The following is a 16,179-nucleotide window of genomic DNA, read 5'->3' on the forward strand; positions in this document are numbered from 1 at the left end:
AATACAGAGTCCCTCCTAATAAATAGTAAGTAAACCTTCCTTGAGCTGAGACTTGTAATAGAGTTTATTAGAAAAAAACATTGAAAATTGTAATAATGCTTTTCTTGTCAAGATGTCAGTAACTTTGCTTAGCTGCTGTAGGAGCAATTTGACTTTGGGAACAACGATGGTAAAAATCTCCTTTGAAAATGAGTCTTTAACGTTTACTCTATGAGTAAGTGCATAGAATGGGCATGCATCATGAAAGGTTACATGTTTGCTGTATTCTGTTTATACTGAAGTAGTGTAAAAAGTCAGACACGCAGTGTTAGTAAATATATGGATTAAATCAACATTATGGACTGTGTGTGCATGAGAGGGAAAAGAACAATAATGAAATGAATTGTAGGATTGTCTGACACAAGAGAAATAATATTCAGATGACAAAGCCTATAATCCTTTACCAGTAAAGGGAGTTTCATCTTCCCCAGCTGATATCCCTGACTGATTTCCTTGCGCTGCTCCAGGCAAACAGTCGTCTCCTTCCTGTTGGAAAAAGTCAGGAACAGACAGCGCAGTCTGAGTTTCCAGACCCTGGCTTGGAAAACTGGTTTGGGTGGGGACCAGGAGGACAAGCAGGGGAAGTCACCTCCTTTTATCTAAGACAAAGCTTTCTAAGATATTTAAATTCTATTTCTTATTATTTCTGCCTTTCATTCTTCTCATGCAGAGTTAGATTACCCAGTTACATACGTTAATGGAAAGTGCTTCTGTATTAGTGGATAAACATTGCGAAGAGGTCCCAAATATCTTCCAATTTTAGGGTTTTTTTCTTCCTGAAGTGCTTTGCTGTTTTCCCCCCCCTTGACAGCAGAAAATGCTGGTGCTCGGAATATAAAACTGGGAAATGTGGCTGTTGAGTTTTAGCGTGAAAGCCAGTGTGTGCTGCTTGGTGCATCCCAATAAACGGCCTGCAGCCTGAAGAGCCCTGTGCTGATGTAGCTAATTCTTAATTGCCGATGTCTTTTGACCCACACCCTGTTTGCAGCCTGGCTTTAAGCAGTTTGTGATACTGTTATGTTCTTGTTAATGTATTACTCAGAATATTAACCCTTGTTTAAAAAAGGAAAGAATTTGTAAATTTAGAGCAAAGATGATTTTATATGTATTTGACACAGGAGAAATGTCACAAATGCTATCAACTCAACTGGAAAATAAGTTTTCTGAAGAAGTTGCAGCAATTCTCAGAGTTTGGAGACAAGTATCTATTGGTTTTGTGTGGCATAATCAATATAAGGGTGTTGTGAATTTTTCAGATCAGCAAAAATGAGCGATTTCTTCAGTGACTTCTCACTGGTCTTTGGGACCATCATGACCGTTTATGCTCATCTGTTCCTCCCCCTCAGCATCAGAGACTGTGAGTTCAGGTGCAACCCTGCTCCGCAGGTAGTCAGTGGTAACACTCGGTAGAGATTAGTATTAAAACCATTAAGGAATGAGCTGCATTTTTAACAAGCAGCTTCTGCATGTCTTCTGGAGGTCTCAGAAGCACCATCCCATTCGCACAACTCCAGCACCATCCACAGAACGCTTTACTAACTCCTTTCCCTTTGCTTTGCGCACCATCACTCTGGGAAATAATTCTCGTACACGTGGCGAAGCCTTTTGAGCAACACACGTGGCCAGACAATGGTCAAGTGGTTGTGAAATGACAAAGACAACAGAATTGTGTTCTTCAGTAAGATAAAGAGAAACAAGTGCCTCTGGAATGCTGGTCTCAGTGATAGCAGGCTATCATCCTCTGATATTTGAAATAAGATGTAGGTTACGTAGCGCTATTAGTTCTCCATATTCTGACATTGTTTCGCACGAGGACATTTTGATGGTAACGTTAGCATTAATTAAAAGTTTTCCAGGAAGGTGTTGCTAGAAATTGACTCAAGAATTGTTTTAGAACACGAGCACATCCTTGTTGATTCAAAAAGAATCTAACTACTTCTTCACTTCAAAAAGTATTTTATATATACATACAGATATATATATACACATACATGCTTTTGCGATATGTTTCAGCAGTGGCCTTGGCTGCCTTTTGTGCGGTTACCCGCTGTCGTGGTTCTTGGTCGGGCTGTATCATGTCTGGTTGTTATCTCTGTTGTCACACACTTGAGTAGCTCTTTGCAGAACCCACTGAAGGATCCATAAACAACCCTGCTCTGAGGCACAGCTTTTATAGATTTATTTTAGTTACAGGGAACCATAGAAACTTCTGAAGATTCCAATCAACATTAAGGTTTAATTTATGTAACTACTCTTAGAGGTTCAGCTACTGTTTCTCTCCTGTTCTACATGCTGGGTTATAATAACATTCAAGTTGATTTCAGAAATTTTCTCATATATCCTTCAAACAAACTCCTTGAGGTCTCTTAGTCTGCAACTAAAATATGTGTTGAAAACTGTTACAAAACTAGAATAGAGCCTTTTTTTTTTAAGTGTCATTCCTGAATGTCTTATGCCTTAGAGTCCTCCATGCATTCCTAATTTAACTGTCATTCCATTTATTCATTTTTTTTAAAAACAGGCATAGTGGAAAGTTGACAGATTTTGAGACTCAACAATGAAAGGAAGCATTTAGAAAAAAGCTGATTCTCCTTGTGGCTTTTGTTTGCTTAATTATCATTTCTTCATTTTCTCTGTTTGCACTAAGCGCTAAAGATGCCATAAAGACATCTGGAAATTAAATCCTAGTTCATCAGGAACTGCCTTCTCCTGGAGGTAAATGACACATCCCTAACACAGTAAATTCTTCTGCTGCCTTGTACTTCTCCACTTTATCTCTTCATAGGGATGTACAGACTGCACTTGTTTTACATTGTTCCGTAGGCAACTCCAATTCTTAATATTGACCTCCGAGTGTTAGGGTTTCACCTCACCATCTTCGCTGATTAATGCAGCCTGGTGACATTCTTGGAAAAGGCTGTAACTCATATCAAGTACCTTGGCAAAAAATGCTCCACCACATGAAACAGCTGCCGTTTGCATTGTCTGTGCTAGCAGACACCTCTCTCTCCTTCAGATTTACGACCAACTCTGATCAAGGCATGAAACCATCTATTATTCTCATGACACCCTCCAGCACTCTTTGCAGTTATAAAATCGTATTTGGGGCTTTTGTATTATGTACATCGGGTCCCATGCTCGTGCTTAAACATATAGCTTCGCTCTCCCTTAGCTGTCCTCAGAGTCTGAAGTCATTTGCAGCCCGGTTTGATTTGTGTTCCCAAACACGTGTAGCATTTCCCGATGCCGCAGTCCTATATCCCTTCCATGGCCAGTCACACCATCTCGTCTTGATCTGTCCCAATGTATAAAATGTAAAGCATTTTGAGTGACTTTATCTCAGCTGAGAGTCAAACAAAGGTGGGTTTAGTGGAACGCCAGAATAGGCGAGCACTGCAGTCCCTTTTCATCCTTGTTGCTATTGCTGCCTTTTTCCATTTTTGATCTATTGTTGCAGGTCATTGCTGAATTCCACACCTCCTCCCGCGATCATTTCTGGATTGCACATTGACTCCAGGGCAAAAAAAAAGTCTTCTACAGGATTTCTTCTCCCTCAGGCTTGTTTTCCATGCTTCTTACACTGCTGCAACCTTCCTTAACACCAAGCTTTGTCCTACCCAGCTTTCTAAATTCCCTTCTATTTCTACTCTCAAATAGTGCCCCATTTTTTGTTCACCAGTTTCCCCTTTAACTTCTACATCTTGAGAAATACTTCTTGCAGAAAAAAAACATCATCTTTGTTGTAAGCATCATCCCCTGTAACATGTGATTTTTAACTCATTAGCTGTTTTGCTTTAAATTCGACTTCACATTGTCGTAGCAGTTGTGTGTCCTGCTTACTGGAGACGCTGATTTTATTGTAGCAATGGGCCATTGCAGCGGTGTCATTTAAATAGGTCTGGTTTTGTTTCTGTAGTCATTAATTTCAACTAAAATTCTTAACATGGGGGGGTAGATTCCTCGATCATTTAAAGGCCTACAAGAAAATTATCGTATTTCTTGGCGAATGTTCAAGTTCTGCAAAAGTCATGGTAATGAGGAGTATGCTAAAAATGCATCCATAGCTTGTTGTTTTTTCAGCGTTGTTACCCCAATTCTTCTACCATTTTTTCCTGTAATAAGAGGTGAATTCTTACCGAACTGGAGTGTATCAGACTGTGCTACGGGGGCAAGTGCCTGTACGCCAGATCACAAGACAAGGGATAAAAGAGGCAGACTTACGTTCTTCCTTGACACTCCCTTATTCATGCTTGGTGGCTGCAGCTGCTGTAGCTCACATAGAAAATCTCCAGTTGCAAGTTAAAACTGTTCGATGTCACTGGAGGGACAGGAGCTGTAACCAGCCCTGGCTCTTGGCTGGGATGCCCAGGCAGAACTCCCTGAGCCCGGTACCTGCAGCGCTGCTCCAGACTTGGGCTGCGCTTGCAGCTGCTGCGGGCTGTGCAACACAAACAAGTGACCAACGCACTTGGGATCAGGTCGTGAGTAAAACAACCACCTGTCGTCATTTCTAAGGGCCGCTCACTCAGGATAACAGCATACATTGATACCACTGGGAATTTTCTTATAACTTTTCAAAGCTCTCAAACCAGAGCTCAGCTTTAAGGAGTGTTGGTAATTGTTTTGCCTTCATCACATCCAGGAGTCTTTTAGGTGCAATTTTTCTCTTACGAGAGCTCCAGGAAGGTGGGAAGGGGCAGGGAGATAAGACAGACACTCTGCTCACTGTGTGTGGTTTCTTTTCAACAGCGGTTTCCTTGGATGAGTGCTCCTATTCAAGTTGGATTAGTTGGATTCTGGTAAGTGATTTCTTTGAGCTGCGTCTGCTATTTTAAGATATACCTGTAGGTTTTTTTGGAGGAAGTAGCAAGGTTTGCACTTTGTGAGAAATTATTTGTTTCTCCACTGAGCTGAGAAGTTAAGGAAACTACAGCAGTGACTTCGCTTGCATATCTGTAACTGATAATACCGTATTTTTTAAAAGCCATTAGTGATAAAGAAGCAGCCAAGAAAAGCAGAGGCGGGGGGGGCGGTCAGAGAAAGGGAGTGGAAAAAAACACCGTCACACAAAAAACACATAAACCTGTAGCATTTAAAAAGGTGCTTTGGCTGCTACCTCCAGAAATAATTGGAATCCAGCTCTTGAAACGTTTGTTTAATGGAAAGTTTTATTTGCTGTTGTCCAGCATTTTATGTTGCCGTACACACCAATGCAAACCGCTGAAAGGCCATCAAATGATAATTTTATACACATTTGTAAGCATGGTATTGGTACATGTAGTACTACATAATAAGTAAATGATTTCAGGTATAATGCAGCGAGAAATAAAGGTTACATAGCACTTTGTAAAACTTCACCTCACTGTATACATCAAAAAGCTCCTAGAAGACCATGCCTAAGGGGCTTGAATTTTCTTTTAGCACCCTAAATATTTTAAACCCATTTTTGTCTCCTCTAGTCTTGTGTTTGCAACACCCCTGTGTTGTGCACTGTTTCCTCAAAAAAGGTATGTATTATTTTATTACATTATTCTTTAATGTTACACTCTGAGATGCATGCATGGTACCACAAAAACACAGAAACAAGTGGTCATTGCCTCCTGGAGCACAGAGTCTCCATTCCCATACAACAAGTGTGATAAACTTGAGAATATTCAGAAAAGGAATAATTCTGTTACTCATCAGTAATATATAATGGTTTATTTACAAAGTCCCAGCAGCTTGAGATGCAGCTATATAGAGTGAACAAGATATTTGTGTGAGTAGTTTAACGATGCTATTGCAAGCAGAGAAGTATGAGCTTGATAACACTGGAATTATTCATCAAAAAAGACTGATGTAGCCTAAGCGATACATTCATGTCCGGTAAGGTTATGGCTTCATTAAATACAGAGTCCATTTTATTTTTAGTAGGAAACTCCTCTGGTTATACAGAACAGCACTTGACTGTACATGCTTAGTTGTAATTTGATTAGTATTTTTCCAGAAAGAGTTTTGTCTACATACAAATAACTGAGTACCAAAAACTGTCTTGGAAAGACTATTCATCATAGCTGAAACCATAATTAAATGTGGACGGGTTACCTATAAATAAATTCAGCTCAATTTGCAATATGAAGAGGGTCTTAAATTCAACTAAGCTGTCCCTCCCATATCATTAGTGGTTGTGCAAACTGAAGAAGCTGCCAAATGTAGCTTAAACAATACAAACTGCAGCCAAATCCATCAAAACAGCAAGCAACTAAAGTAGCTTTTGGCTTTCAGGAAACAATACCCAATTCTCATCTGCTTTAATGGAGTACAGCAAAGCAGTCTGGCACCATCCCTTTCCCCACCTGGCACAGAATAGAGAATTGCAGGAAATAAGTGTCATTAGGCCACCTGGAGCAGACTTGACCAACAAGCACAGCAAGTGTGGGACAGTTCTTGATTTCACCCAGGGCTCTGCACAGGAAGATTAGACCTTAAACTGGATTTAAAGAAACTGCAGCTGTTTTAAGTGACCTGGCAGCTTAGTTCACTTTACTGTGAGATGACTCCTATAAAAATAAACCTTTTATTCAAGAAAATGAGGCAGTAAGTTAATTAAATATAATGTATTTGCATATTTAAAACACCTTGAGGAAGGTAAGAGGTTGTTGCTGGCAACACAAACAAGCAACTGAGTAGATTCCTCCACCCTCATGGTAGCAGCAACAGCTGTTTCTTGACTCTACAGAATATCTTGTTGCCTTTTAAGCAGAGATTCATTGGCCCAGGTCTGCAAGCACAATTCCTTCACAGGGAGTTAAAGATCTGAACACTTTTTTCACAATGCAGTTTAACTAGATGCATCATCCATCATATTTTACATTCAAGTGCTTGTTATATATAACCATTTTACTGTTTCTTTTGCTTAGTTCTATGCCTGTTACATCCTTGGAGCCAGAATTGCAAGCCAAGATCCAAAAGAGCCGCCCTAGCCTAGAACGCGTATACTTTAATAAAGGATTATAATTCAAGGAAGGGAAGATATCTGCCAAGGAGGATCTTACGAACTTACTTTGAATTTTGTGCCAACATAGTTGAAGATGAGAACTTGTCCCTTTGTTAAACAAGTATGATCATCTGCATTGTTTTCTATTTCAAGACTTTCCTCATTGTAGTGTTTAAATGACAAAAGGTCGTTTGTCCACTTTGGTATCAATTAAAAGTTTAACTATACATATCCAAAAATGTTTACGTAAGCTCTCAACAGCTACAATGACAATAAACAAGCACACAAAGATAAAAATGATGCTATTATATTTCATTTGCCACCTCTTCCAGTGATGGTGGGGCAGGGATCTCTTTGCAGAAAGTCATAGAGCAACTGAACGAAGCTGCCAGCCCCTGCCAGCCCCAGGCCGGGCCGCCGAGCGGGTCAGCAGGTTGTGCAGAAAGGGCCTTTTACCAGGAGGCTGAGTAGGTTGTAGGTTTTCCCTGTTGGCACAGAACCGTTTCTTTAAGGCAGACGTTGGAGGAGCCTGGAGCTTCTGCACGGTGTGGTACTGTTCAGCAATACAAGCCGCTTTCTTCCGCAGATCTAGTTTTACCAGCATCATGTTGTTCTGCAGTTCTGCCAGTGTTTGGTCCTGAGAAAGAGAAAGCAATATGTAAAGATATGACAAGTTGCCTCACTCCCTGGTTGCTATGAACTGAAGAGGAAAAACTGCCTGTGCCAAAATTCACTGACTGGTGTGTTAAATAAGGCTGTGCATAAAAGCTTCTACTGTCAGTGTAGCAGTTCAATGGCAAAATAGGAACCGTAAGGGTAGGAAAAAGCTGAATCCATCCTGCTGTAAGTGTGCTGCCATAGCAACTGTGACTAAGTGAAGTGGGTAATGAAATAAGAACTCTGAATTCTCCTGCTGTAAGTGCAAGCTCTCAGTTAACTGACGGGAACCACTGGGGTCTCCTTTGGAGAGTTAAATATGAAGCCTGACCTCAGCCATTGAAAAAATTAACAGTATAGTTCTCTTAATGTAATAAATGGTGTCTGGCTAGATAAGTCATTTTTCTTTGCAGCTGCAAGAACCTAGGTTGTTTTGCTGATTATGGCAAAGTGCAAACTAAATCCCTCTGTGCAACCCACAATAAAACAGACATTACCTGTTTAGCTAGAATGTCGTCGCATGTACATAGGGCTTCTCGAAGTTTCCCTGCGCTCGTACTGTGGCAGCACGCCCTCTCCGCAGACTGAAGAGACTCCCCAAGTTTTTGCAATTCTGAACGCAGCAATCTGACATTCTACAGGAGAAAGAATTTTAATACAACAGCTGGCTGTGACATCGCTCTGCAAACAAAGCCACTCCAGAGATGCAGATGAGGGAGGATCCCTCTGAGTGCAGTACACCAGCATCACTGATACCAACATCTCTCACAGATACCACATCTCTAGTGAGGGTTTGTTTTCAACAGACCCATTTCAATATTGACCATTTGTTTAAAAACCTGGAGACAGCAGCTCCAAACACTGCTTGAACAGGCAACCACCTTGCCCTGCAAGCATTCCTTTCTGTAACAGAGGTGGAGTTACCTTCTGTCCGTCCTCCAGCTTCCTGTCTACATCCACAGTAATGGGTTTGGCGGAGGGAGGCGGTTCCAGTAATTTCTGGTACTTGCGCAATTCTAGAAACAGACAAAAAGTAGTGAGCAGAAGGACATTCACAAGCTTTCAGTTGTTCTGAAGTCAGGACTTCACTTGAGATAAGCTGCCACAGGCAAGCTTAGAAAAGCTGGGACTTTGTGCAGACATGCACAAACATTCCAGGCTTCTCCCCTTTGGTTACACAAAGGGACTTTAGAATTTGAACAGGGAGATAATCCTGCCCTAAAGGCCATTTTCATGTGAAAATTAAGTGAAATGCTGCCCATCCAGCACATTATTCCCATCATCTACAACTCAGAACAGTAGTTTCAGGATGTCTGAATCCACTGTACCCTACTGAAAAAAGTACCTCTAACCCTCTACAAGGATTGCTCGAGCACAGTACAGAACCAGTACAGCATCGCTGCCTTACCTGCTGTTGCAGTATTTAACTCCATTTGACATTGCTCCAGTTTGGCTTTAGCATCTACCAGCTCCTGCTGCAGAGCGGAGGAGGAAGCCACTCTCTTTGATCGACGCAAGCCTTGCCCTGAGTCCTTTGGCTTAGTATCCAGGCTCTCCAGTTTTTGTTTTGCCTCCTGCAGAGCAGTTTGGAGCTCCTCAATCTTCTCATCGCGCTCCTTAAAAAACAAATTTGTTCAAATATTCAACAACATTTTCTTAACAGTTTTTCTGAAACCTTCAACGTCTTCCTGGGGACTCTCTCAGTCACACACTTCACATGTTGGACCAGCCTTTAATGTCCTTTAAGTGAAAACACTGAACCCATTTCCTGGGAGCCTAAACCACTTTTTTCCAGCCTCTGAAGAGAAGGGGTGGTTTTTTTTAAGAGTTATCATCTTCAGAGAGGTCTGCACCAAGTCCCAGCAGGCACGCAAATGCCATAGAAAGAAAAAATCTTGACAGGCCCACACCCATCTTCACAACTAAGATTAAGAACAGAAATTCACAGAACTCGTGTTAACCTGAAGAGTGCAAAGCAAACCACTAGCAAAAAGAGTAAGGGGCAGGAGAGAATCATGTTGAACAGAGAAGTCAGAATGGTTGCACGTTAGCTTCCAGATGGAGGGCTGAAAATTAGAAAGCCTAGTGAGCTACATAAAGCAGTAGACAAGAAGCAGAAATTGTGGATCAAACTATCAAATTATATCACAAAAATGTCACAAAAAGCAAAGATTCAAGTCACCTCAAGTACCCCGTGTCCCCTCCCACTTTCCCGATGGTATTGCCTTGCCCTGAACGAACCTGGATCTCCTCCTGGTAATAGTCAGTCAGTGATTCCTTCAGGTTATTCAGTTTATCCTCATACAGTTCCTCCAGCAGCTCCCTCTGAGCATCCACGTGTTGGCTACAAAGAGAACAAACAACTCCATGTCAGGGTCTGGCACTTCTTGGTACTGTAGCTCACCCTGAACAAAGGGAGGTCAGCATATATTGTACCTGCACCATTGCTCCTTCTGCTGCATGTGCTCCTTCATCTCATTGCAGATCTCCTCACGGAGACGCATTTCTAGTTGCAGCTTCTCCTGCCGCTCTTTCACCAGAAGTTCTCGTGCAGCTTCCACTATACGCAACAAGTCCTGCAAGAATGACGCAAACTGCATTGCCCACACTGCACAAACAGAATTAAGACGTAGAATAAACTAGGTGATCCCTTATTAGGCTGGGGTGATCTGGCTTTGAGATTCTTTTAATCACTTGGAAAGAGAGGTTGCCAGGTTTGCTCTTAATTCCTCCCCATGAGGTGGCTCAGACACCACTGCGCTCCAGATGGAGCCATCTCCAGAGCAGCTTCCCCTGCTGCAGCACCCAGGGCTCGACCTGCATTTGCTACCTCGACACATTACAACTCAAGTCTCTGTGTGTACGACTTCAAACCTTCAGCTATTCCAGCTGCCCACTTAGAGTATCTAGGAAGTGTGATTATTTTTCCTCTAATTAGCCATCTGTTCTGCATGTTTTCTGATCACTAGATTTCCCTTGCAGAGTAGGGATTTTAGGTCTGCACCCAAGCTCTTCTTACTCTCTCTATTCCACAGATGACAAAGTGATCCCAAATGAAGCATGTGCTTCAGATTTAGACCAACTTTGGAATGTTTTCCTCATGGATTCCCAGTTTCCTGGGTCCTCAGCTGATGTTCTCTGTCATCTCTTGGTATAGTGCCAAGCTGCAGCCTCACGCTAACAGTCATGTCCTTGCCCTTATATCAATAGGGGCTGTAAAACAAATCACAACTCACCTCCTTCTCATACATGGAGACATCTGCTTCATCCTCACTCTCTTCTTCTGATTCCACTTCTTCCTTTGCCACTGCCTCTAGTTTCTGGCTGGTTCGCCTGTTGTGCTCTTTGATGATTGATTGGATGGATGGAAGTCCCAGCTTTGTGGGAGGTGCCTGGACAAGCTGAAGGGGAAAAGGCCATCGTTACTCATCCACAAAGCCTTGAGACTGTGTAGTCTTTAAACATGGAGCTTCTCTTTCAGTTTAGCAGAACCTGGAGATAACTGTAAAGGTGATAATCCCCTGGAGAAGTACAGGGAAGGCTCACAAGCATTCCCCCTGCATTGTGATGGAAAGGGGCCCGTTCCCACAGAAGCAAGATGCGTCTGAGTGTGCCATGATCCTCGTGTGCGACTTACCTGGCTGGCAATGGCCGAGAACTTGGCTACATAGAGAGTTTCATCATACGTAGATGCACACTGATTGATGTTGACTATCATGCAAGAGCGCCCCCGTCCAGTGAAGAAACCCTGGAACACACGGGTCAGCTTGCTGTCCCGGAAGGGAACCACAGTCTGCTTCAACCTGTGGGGAGAGACAAGAGTGAGCCCAGGGAACACAAAACAGCTTCCCCACACACTCACTCCCTGCAGGGTTCTAGCTGCTCACTTGGACTGCTGGTTCTGGCGGAGGGCAGTAATGCAGCGACCCAGCGTGTGCAGGGAGGTGTTGATGTTGTTTGCTTCTTTCATTCGGTCTCCACTTTTCTGGTCTTTGCAGCGCTCTGAGCCAGCCAGGTCACAGAGGGATAACCTGAAGAGAACACGGGCAATATTCACATGACCTACTAGGTTTATCCTATTCTATCCAGGTTTACAATTCAAGATACCCTGCGATCATCTACCATGCTTATCTTCCCAGCTCACCCATAAGGGGACAGAAAGCTCTTCTGGGGTGTATGTGCTATTGCTGGACAGAAAGGTCCACCCTAAGTGTGGTGGATACACAAGGTAACAACAACACGAGCTTTGTGATGTTGAGTTCAAAGATCCTTCACCAGTCAGCACAGCCACTTCCCAGATACTGAGACAACCCTTTTCCAGATAACTACATCCCTTAAATGTGGGACATTGCAAATACTTTCAACAAGACCTTCCTCAAGATACTTCCCATCCTCATAACAAAAGAGACAGGGAAATTAAGCCCAGAGAGAACTCCCCCAAAATCATAGAGAGCATGAAACTTACTCGCTGATTTTTGGAACAGTTTCACTGCCACCTCTTTGCAAGTGCAGAATCCGAATGGAGAAGACACTGTGACTATAAAGAATCATGCAGATACTTTAAAAAGGGAATGCAACCTTTAAAAGCCCCTCAGACTTGGATGTTTTTCAGAACATCCCCCCTCCAGACCTGCGACTGGAGTTCTGGTTCATGTGGGTGCTAGCAAAACTCTGGTTTTTCCGACCCAGTTTCAGGAGCTTCCAGGCCTCATCAGCATCGTGGACATTGATCCAGTTCAGATCTGGAAAAGCAGGCACAGATTGAGGAGGGTAATTAGGAGGCTGGCAGAAAATTTAGTTATCTGAGCCCCAACTTCACCATTGCATTTGCTTGACATTAACAAGTTTAGCACTCCTGTAATCCAGAGGTCTCTGAGGGGCCATAGATGACATTGTGCTCCCCAGCACATCACTGCTGAGCCACCCATCTACTCAATCCTCAAGTCTCCTTAGCAGGCCACTAAATCTATCTTTGAGGTGAATCTACCTTTCACATAGGGGTTGCCAGTCTGGTCTTCACAGAGCCGCAGTGTCTGCTTCTTGCGGTTCTGGCCAGATAAAGGTGGTTCTAACAAGTCATAGATTAACTCATTGTAAATCTCAAAGAAGGAGACCCAGATGGAGAACTGTACGTCTCCTGCGTTGGTGAGTGAAATGCGATCCAAGTCAGCCCACCGAGGGCCCAGGTCTGCGGAAAAGAAGAAAAAAAAAAAAGGAGGAAAAAAGAAAACACGATTGCAGCTTCTCACAGGTTCAACCTGAATGGCTTAGCTCTGGAGTGAGATATATTTCTTCATCAAGAACACCACCCCAGACTCAAATTATTCTGTGTACCTACTCATGTGGACCTACATTAATGCCAGTCAGACAGACTAAGGTTTCTTTTAACAGTATCTGCTTTGTGCAAGGACTTTTAAAATACTTGCTCTTGACTCCAGAAGTGAAGCATATTTCTCACAGAAACTTTTCCCAGTATCAGTGAAGTTTTAGTCTTTGTTACCTTAGTCACACCATACTAATCAGCTAGTAGTTCCTGGGCTTGAAAGTCTGTGTTGAAAGCAACACAGCACTTGAGCACCCTGTGTTCCAGCTGCCCCATCCACGGCGTTCAGCTGGTCAGTAACCATATCCCATGAATTAAGTGGGTATCAAGTAACCTTTCATTTCACAAAGTCTGAGTTACTATGCAGTGGCATGCTCTTTGTATGCTGGCAAGACATGTACAAAGCTCTTCAGCCCCAACATCCTCATCTTTCAAAGGGAAAAATCTGGGAGACTACAGCACCTTAGCTCCCTTACGCACAACACAGCACCCAAATAACCATCGCCCTTTCTTCCCCCAATCCTCCAACAGCACGCAGCAGGTAGCACCCAGTGGGCTTCCAGACATACCTTCTGTCTGGCTGCTGTCTGAACGGTTGGTGAGCTGGCTGGATGACGAGAGGCCAGCAACTCCGCTGTCAAAACTGCCACTGGTGGTGGCCTGGAGCTGAGATTCGGCACTATGGCTCCTCTTCAGTGGCGTTAACAGTTCCTCCTGGAAGGAAAAAATAACATGAGCCTGTAGTACATCATCATCCTTTCCCTGTCATTATTAAGCTGCCCAGAAGCTGCACACTTACCTCCCACAGACCCCCCCGCAGCAGGGTCTGCTTCTTGGTCTCCTCCTGTCGAACCTGCCTGCTGTCCAGCCAGATCACCTCGTTGGAGAGGGACGGCTTCAGGTCCATGGCTTGGTACAACCGGTCCCCCACACTGTTGAAGATGACTGCTAAGGAGCGAGGCAGAATTCCCCCATCTTTGTGGCTGCCTGAAGCAAGAACAGCGAGCTGAGGATTCACATGCAGAAGCAGACAACTCCCTCAAAAGGCCACCAACACCTTGTGCTTTCCTTACCCTGAATAGTGTGAGTCTTCCCCGAATTGGTGATGCCATAAGCATAGACCAGCCAGTTCTGCCCGTTCAGTACATCCTTCACCACCTGCTTCATCGTCTCATCAAAGAACAATTTCTGCCCTACATCTGGTCCAAAGATCTGCAAACGAGATGCATGAAAAATGACCCCATGTAGATCTTACCTTTTGACTGCTGATTGTTATACAAGTGATATGACCTTTGTTCCCTCCACAAGCCCCACATCACATGCAACAGACCCACCAGCAATTCCAGTCAAAGCCCCCTACAAAAACAAGCTGCTGACTTGCTTAATCCAGTAACATCTGATATCGCTACAGGCTCTAATGTGTTTAGAGTCTCATAAGCAAAACAAGAGTTTGGCATTTGCTGCCAGGAAAGTTGCCAGGATGAGCTTAAAAACAGAAAAACTGAGGAAAGAGCAGCAGAAACAAACTTCAGTAGGAAGACTGTACAAGACTACGTAGTTTGCACAGCATGCTGGAATCAGTGTGTATTAGTAAGCCAGCTTTTCAACCTGCAAGGCTGGTTTAAGCTTGAAAAACTTCCAGATGGATTTTTTGTCCCAGTTACCTACCTGGGTGAAAGAGAATCTGTGCGCTGCTTGTCCCACTCCACGTTCTGTGTTCCGCATGGTGAAGGAGTCTTTCGGGGCTTTTAGAAGGAGATTCTCTGAATTCTCAATGCAGACACAGCCCTAAAGAACACATAAAAACCCATCATTGCAGTGGCTTACAACAGACAGCAGTGCAGACAGCAAAGGCGAACAGCAGCTCTCAGCAGGCACTCAGGCTACCAGCTCAGAGCCTGCTTCGTTCAGTGTCTCACCTGGTCTTCCCCTTTTTCCACTTCTGTAGGTTTCAGAGGTCGAACTCTCAGATACACCTTTAACTTTCCATTGTTGTCTTCAGCTACAGCCTGCAAAACTCAGCACAGGTTAAACATGGGAGCCATAGAGACGGCGCACAACCATCCGCCAGAACACCGACAGGAACCACAGCACAGAACGCACATGTGGCTGCACTGACGGGCGCTCAGTAACTAATGGACCCTTCTCAGGTCCCAAAATCCCCAGCAATGCCAGAAGCCTTCTTGAGCATTGCTGGGCACATTAGCACTTCTTTTGTTTATCTAGTGAGTCAGAGCAACAACCTGAAGACCTGACACTAAGACCAGCCCCCGGACTAAGTGCCACACTACAAGGCATTGTGTTAAGATGCAATTACTACGCCCTTCGTAGTACACTGCTGTTAACAGTAACTGCTTCCCCTAATGCCACATTTTGTTCTAGCCTCTTCTGAAGAGCCTGTGTTGGCCCTGCATCACAACACCGTTATGCAGAGACAGAGCAGTCATAAGTCAAAATACTGCCCTGTTTGTGACAGATGAGCTCCAGCCTCACCTGCTGGGAGCCCTCAAGATTGGGTGAGATGGCAGAGAACTCTGACAGCAAGTCCTTGCGCACATCAGCCCCAAACCCCGTTGCTGTGGATTCAAAAACAGGGGACACCGCAACATCATCATCTGAGAACAGCCCTGGGGAGGCAAGTGCTTGTGCCATGGCGTCTCACGCTGCTCCTAGCAAAAACAAAAGCAGCACCGTAAGGATATGGTAACGTTCCAGCAGGCTCCTGAGAGCCCAAGCTCTGCTCCCCATGCATGCACCCCGCTACAAACAGTCTGCTCCTCCTATCACAAAAACAAACACAGACTGGCACATGGAACCCTGCGCACGCACAGGATGCCGTTGCAAAGGCGCACACACCCCCACCACCACACAGAACCAGACACCACATAACAGATTCCCCCCCCCAAACACGCCCCCCACTACATAAAACCTCACAGACATAACACAGACTCAGGACACCCCACACAGGCCGCCCCCACAACACAACCCCAGACACCAACACACGGGCCTGCCCGCACCTACCGCCCCCGCTCCGCTCTCCCGTTACCGACCCGCCGCAAAGGCCTCGCTCCCACCCCGCGTCCGCGCGGCGCCGACTGCTGAGGTTTCAAACCTCGCCGCCCGCCCGCTCCGCCAATAAGGGCCTGCGCCCGCGCGGCCGCCAATCAGCGCCCGCCGTGGGACA

General features: G+C 44.3%; 2 protein-coding genes across 12 annotated transcripts in view; one reads left to right on the forward strand and one right to left on the reverse strand.

Annotated features, from left to right (window-relative positions):
* The window catches only part of SFXN1 (sideroflexin 1), a 20,213-nt gene extending 12,901 nt beyond the window's left edge, over positions 1-7,312 (forward strand). For 8 of the 9 annotated variants that reach the window (XM_071814638.1, XM_071814646.1, XM_071814644.1 and 5 more), the window contains 3 exons: positions 4,789-4,838; positions 5,499-5,546; positions 6,939-7,312. In XM_071814638.1, coding sequence (XP_071670739.1) covers positions 4,789-4,838; positions 5,499-5,546; positions 6,939-7,035 — 195 coding nt within the window. In that variant the 3' untranslated portion in view covers positions 7,036-7,312. The other variant, XM_071814645.1, reaches the window with a different exon arrangement.
* KIF20A (kinesin family member 20A) lies at positions 6,577-16,162 on the reverse strand. 3 transcript variants are annotated; one of them, XM_065848861.2, is made up of 19 exons: positions 16,017-16,162; positions 15,489-15,664; positions 14,915-15,004; positions 14,664-14,783; positions 14,069-14,207; positions 13,795-13,982; positions 13,565-13,709; positions 12,660-12,860; positions 12,303-12,414; positions 12,138-12,209; positions 11,560-11,703; positions 11,310-11,475; positions 10,909-11,073; positions 10,109-10,248; positions 9,914-10,016; positions 9,081-9,288; positions 8,597-8,688; positions 8,170-8,307; positions 6,577-7,652 (listed from the first exon to the last, which is right to left on the reverse strand). In XM_065848861.2, exons 2-19 carry the CDS (start codon positions 15,645-15,647, stop codon positions 7,380-7,382), a joined length of 2,655 nt encoding a protein of 884 aa, XP_065704933.1. In that variant the 5' UTR covers positions 15,648-15,664; positions 16,017-16,162; the 3' UTR covers positions 6,577-7,379. The 3 variants fall into 3 exon arrangements, with proteins under 3 accessions (XP_065704933.1, XP_065704935.1, XP_065704934.1); XM_065848863.2 differs by having other exon boundaries at positions 16,046-16,138; XM_065848862.2 differs by having other exon boundaries at positions 16,013-16,097.
* Between the last annotated feature and the right edge of the window lie 17 nt (positions 16,163-16,179).

This window comes from Patagioenas fasciata, chromosome 14 (genome assembly GCF_037038585.1).
Source record: "Patagioenas fasciata isolate bPatFas1 chromosome 14, bPatFas1.hap1, whole genome shotgun sequence".
Taxonomy (NCBI): Eukaryota; Metazoa; Chordata; class Aves; order Columbiformes; family Columbidae; genus Patagioenas; species Patagioenas fasciata.

Bases quoted from the DNA above. Each gene is read 5' to 3' on its own strand.
- KIF20A (XM_065848861.2), bottom strand. From the start codon at position 15,647: ATGGCACAAGCACTTGCCTCCCCAGGGCTGTTCTCAGATGATGATGTT. The intron at 13,983-14,068 runs GTAAGGAAAGCA...TTCTTGCTTCAG, and splicing joins GAAGACTCACACTATTCAGG to GCAGCCACAAAGATGGGGGA. The intron at 8,689-9,080 runs GTAAGGCAGCGA...GTCTGTTTCTAG, and splicing joins GTTAAATACTGCAACAGCAG to AATTGCGCAAGTACCAGAAA.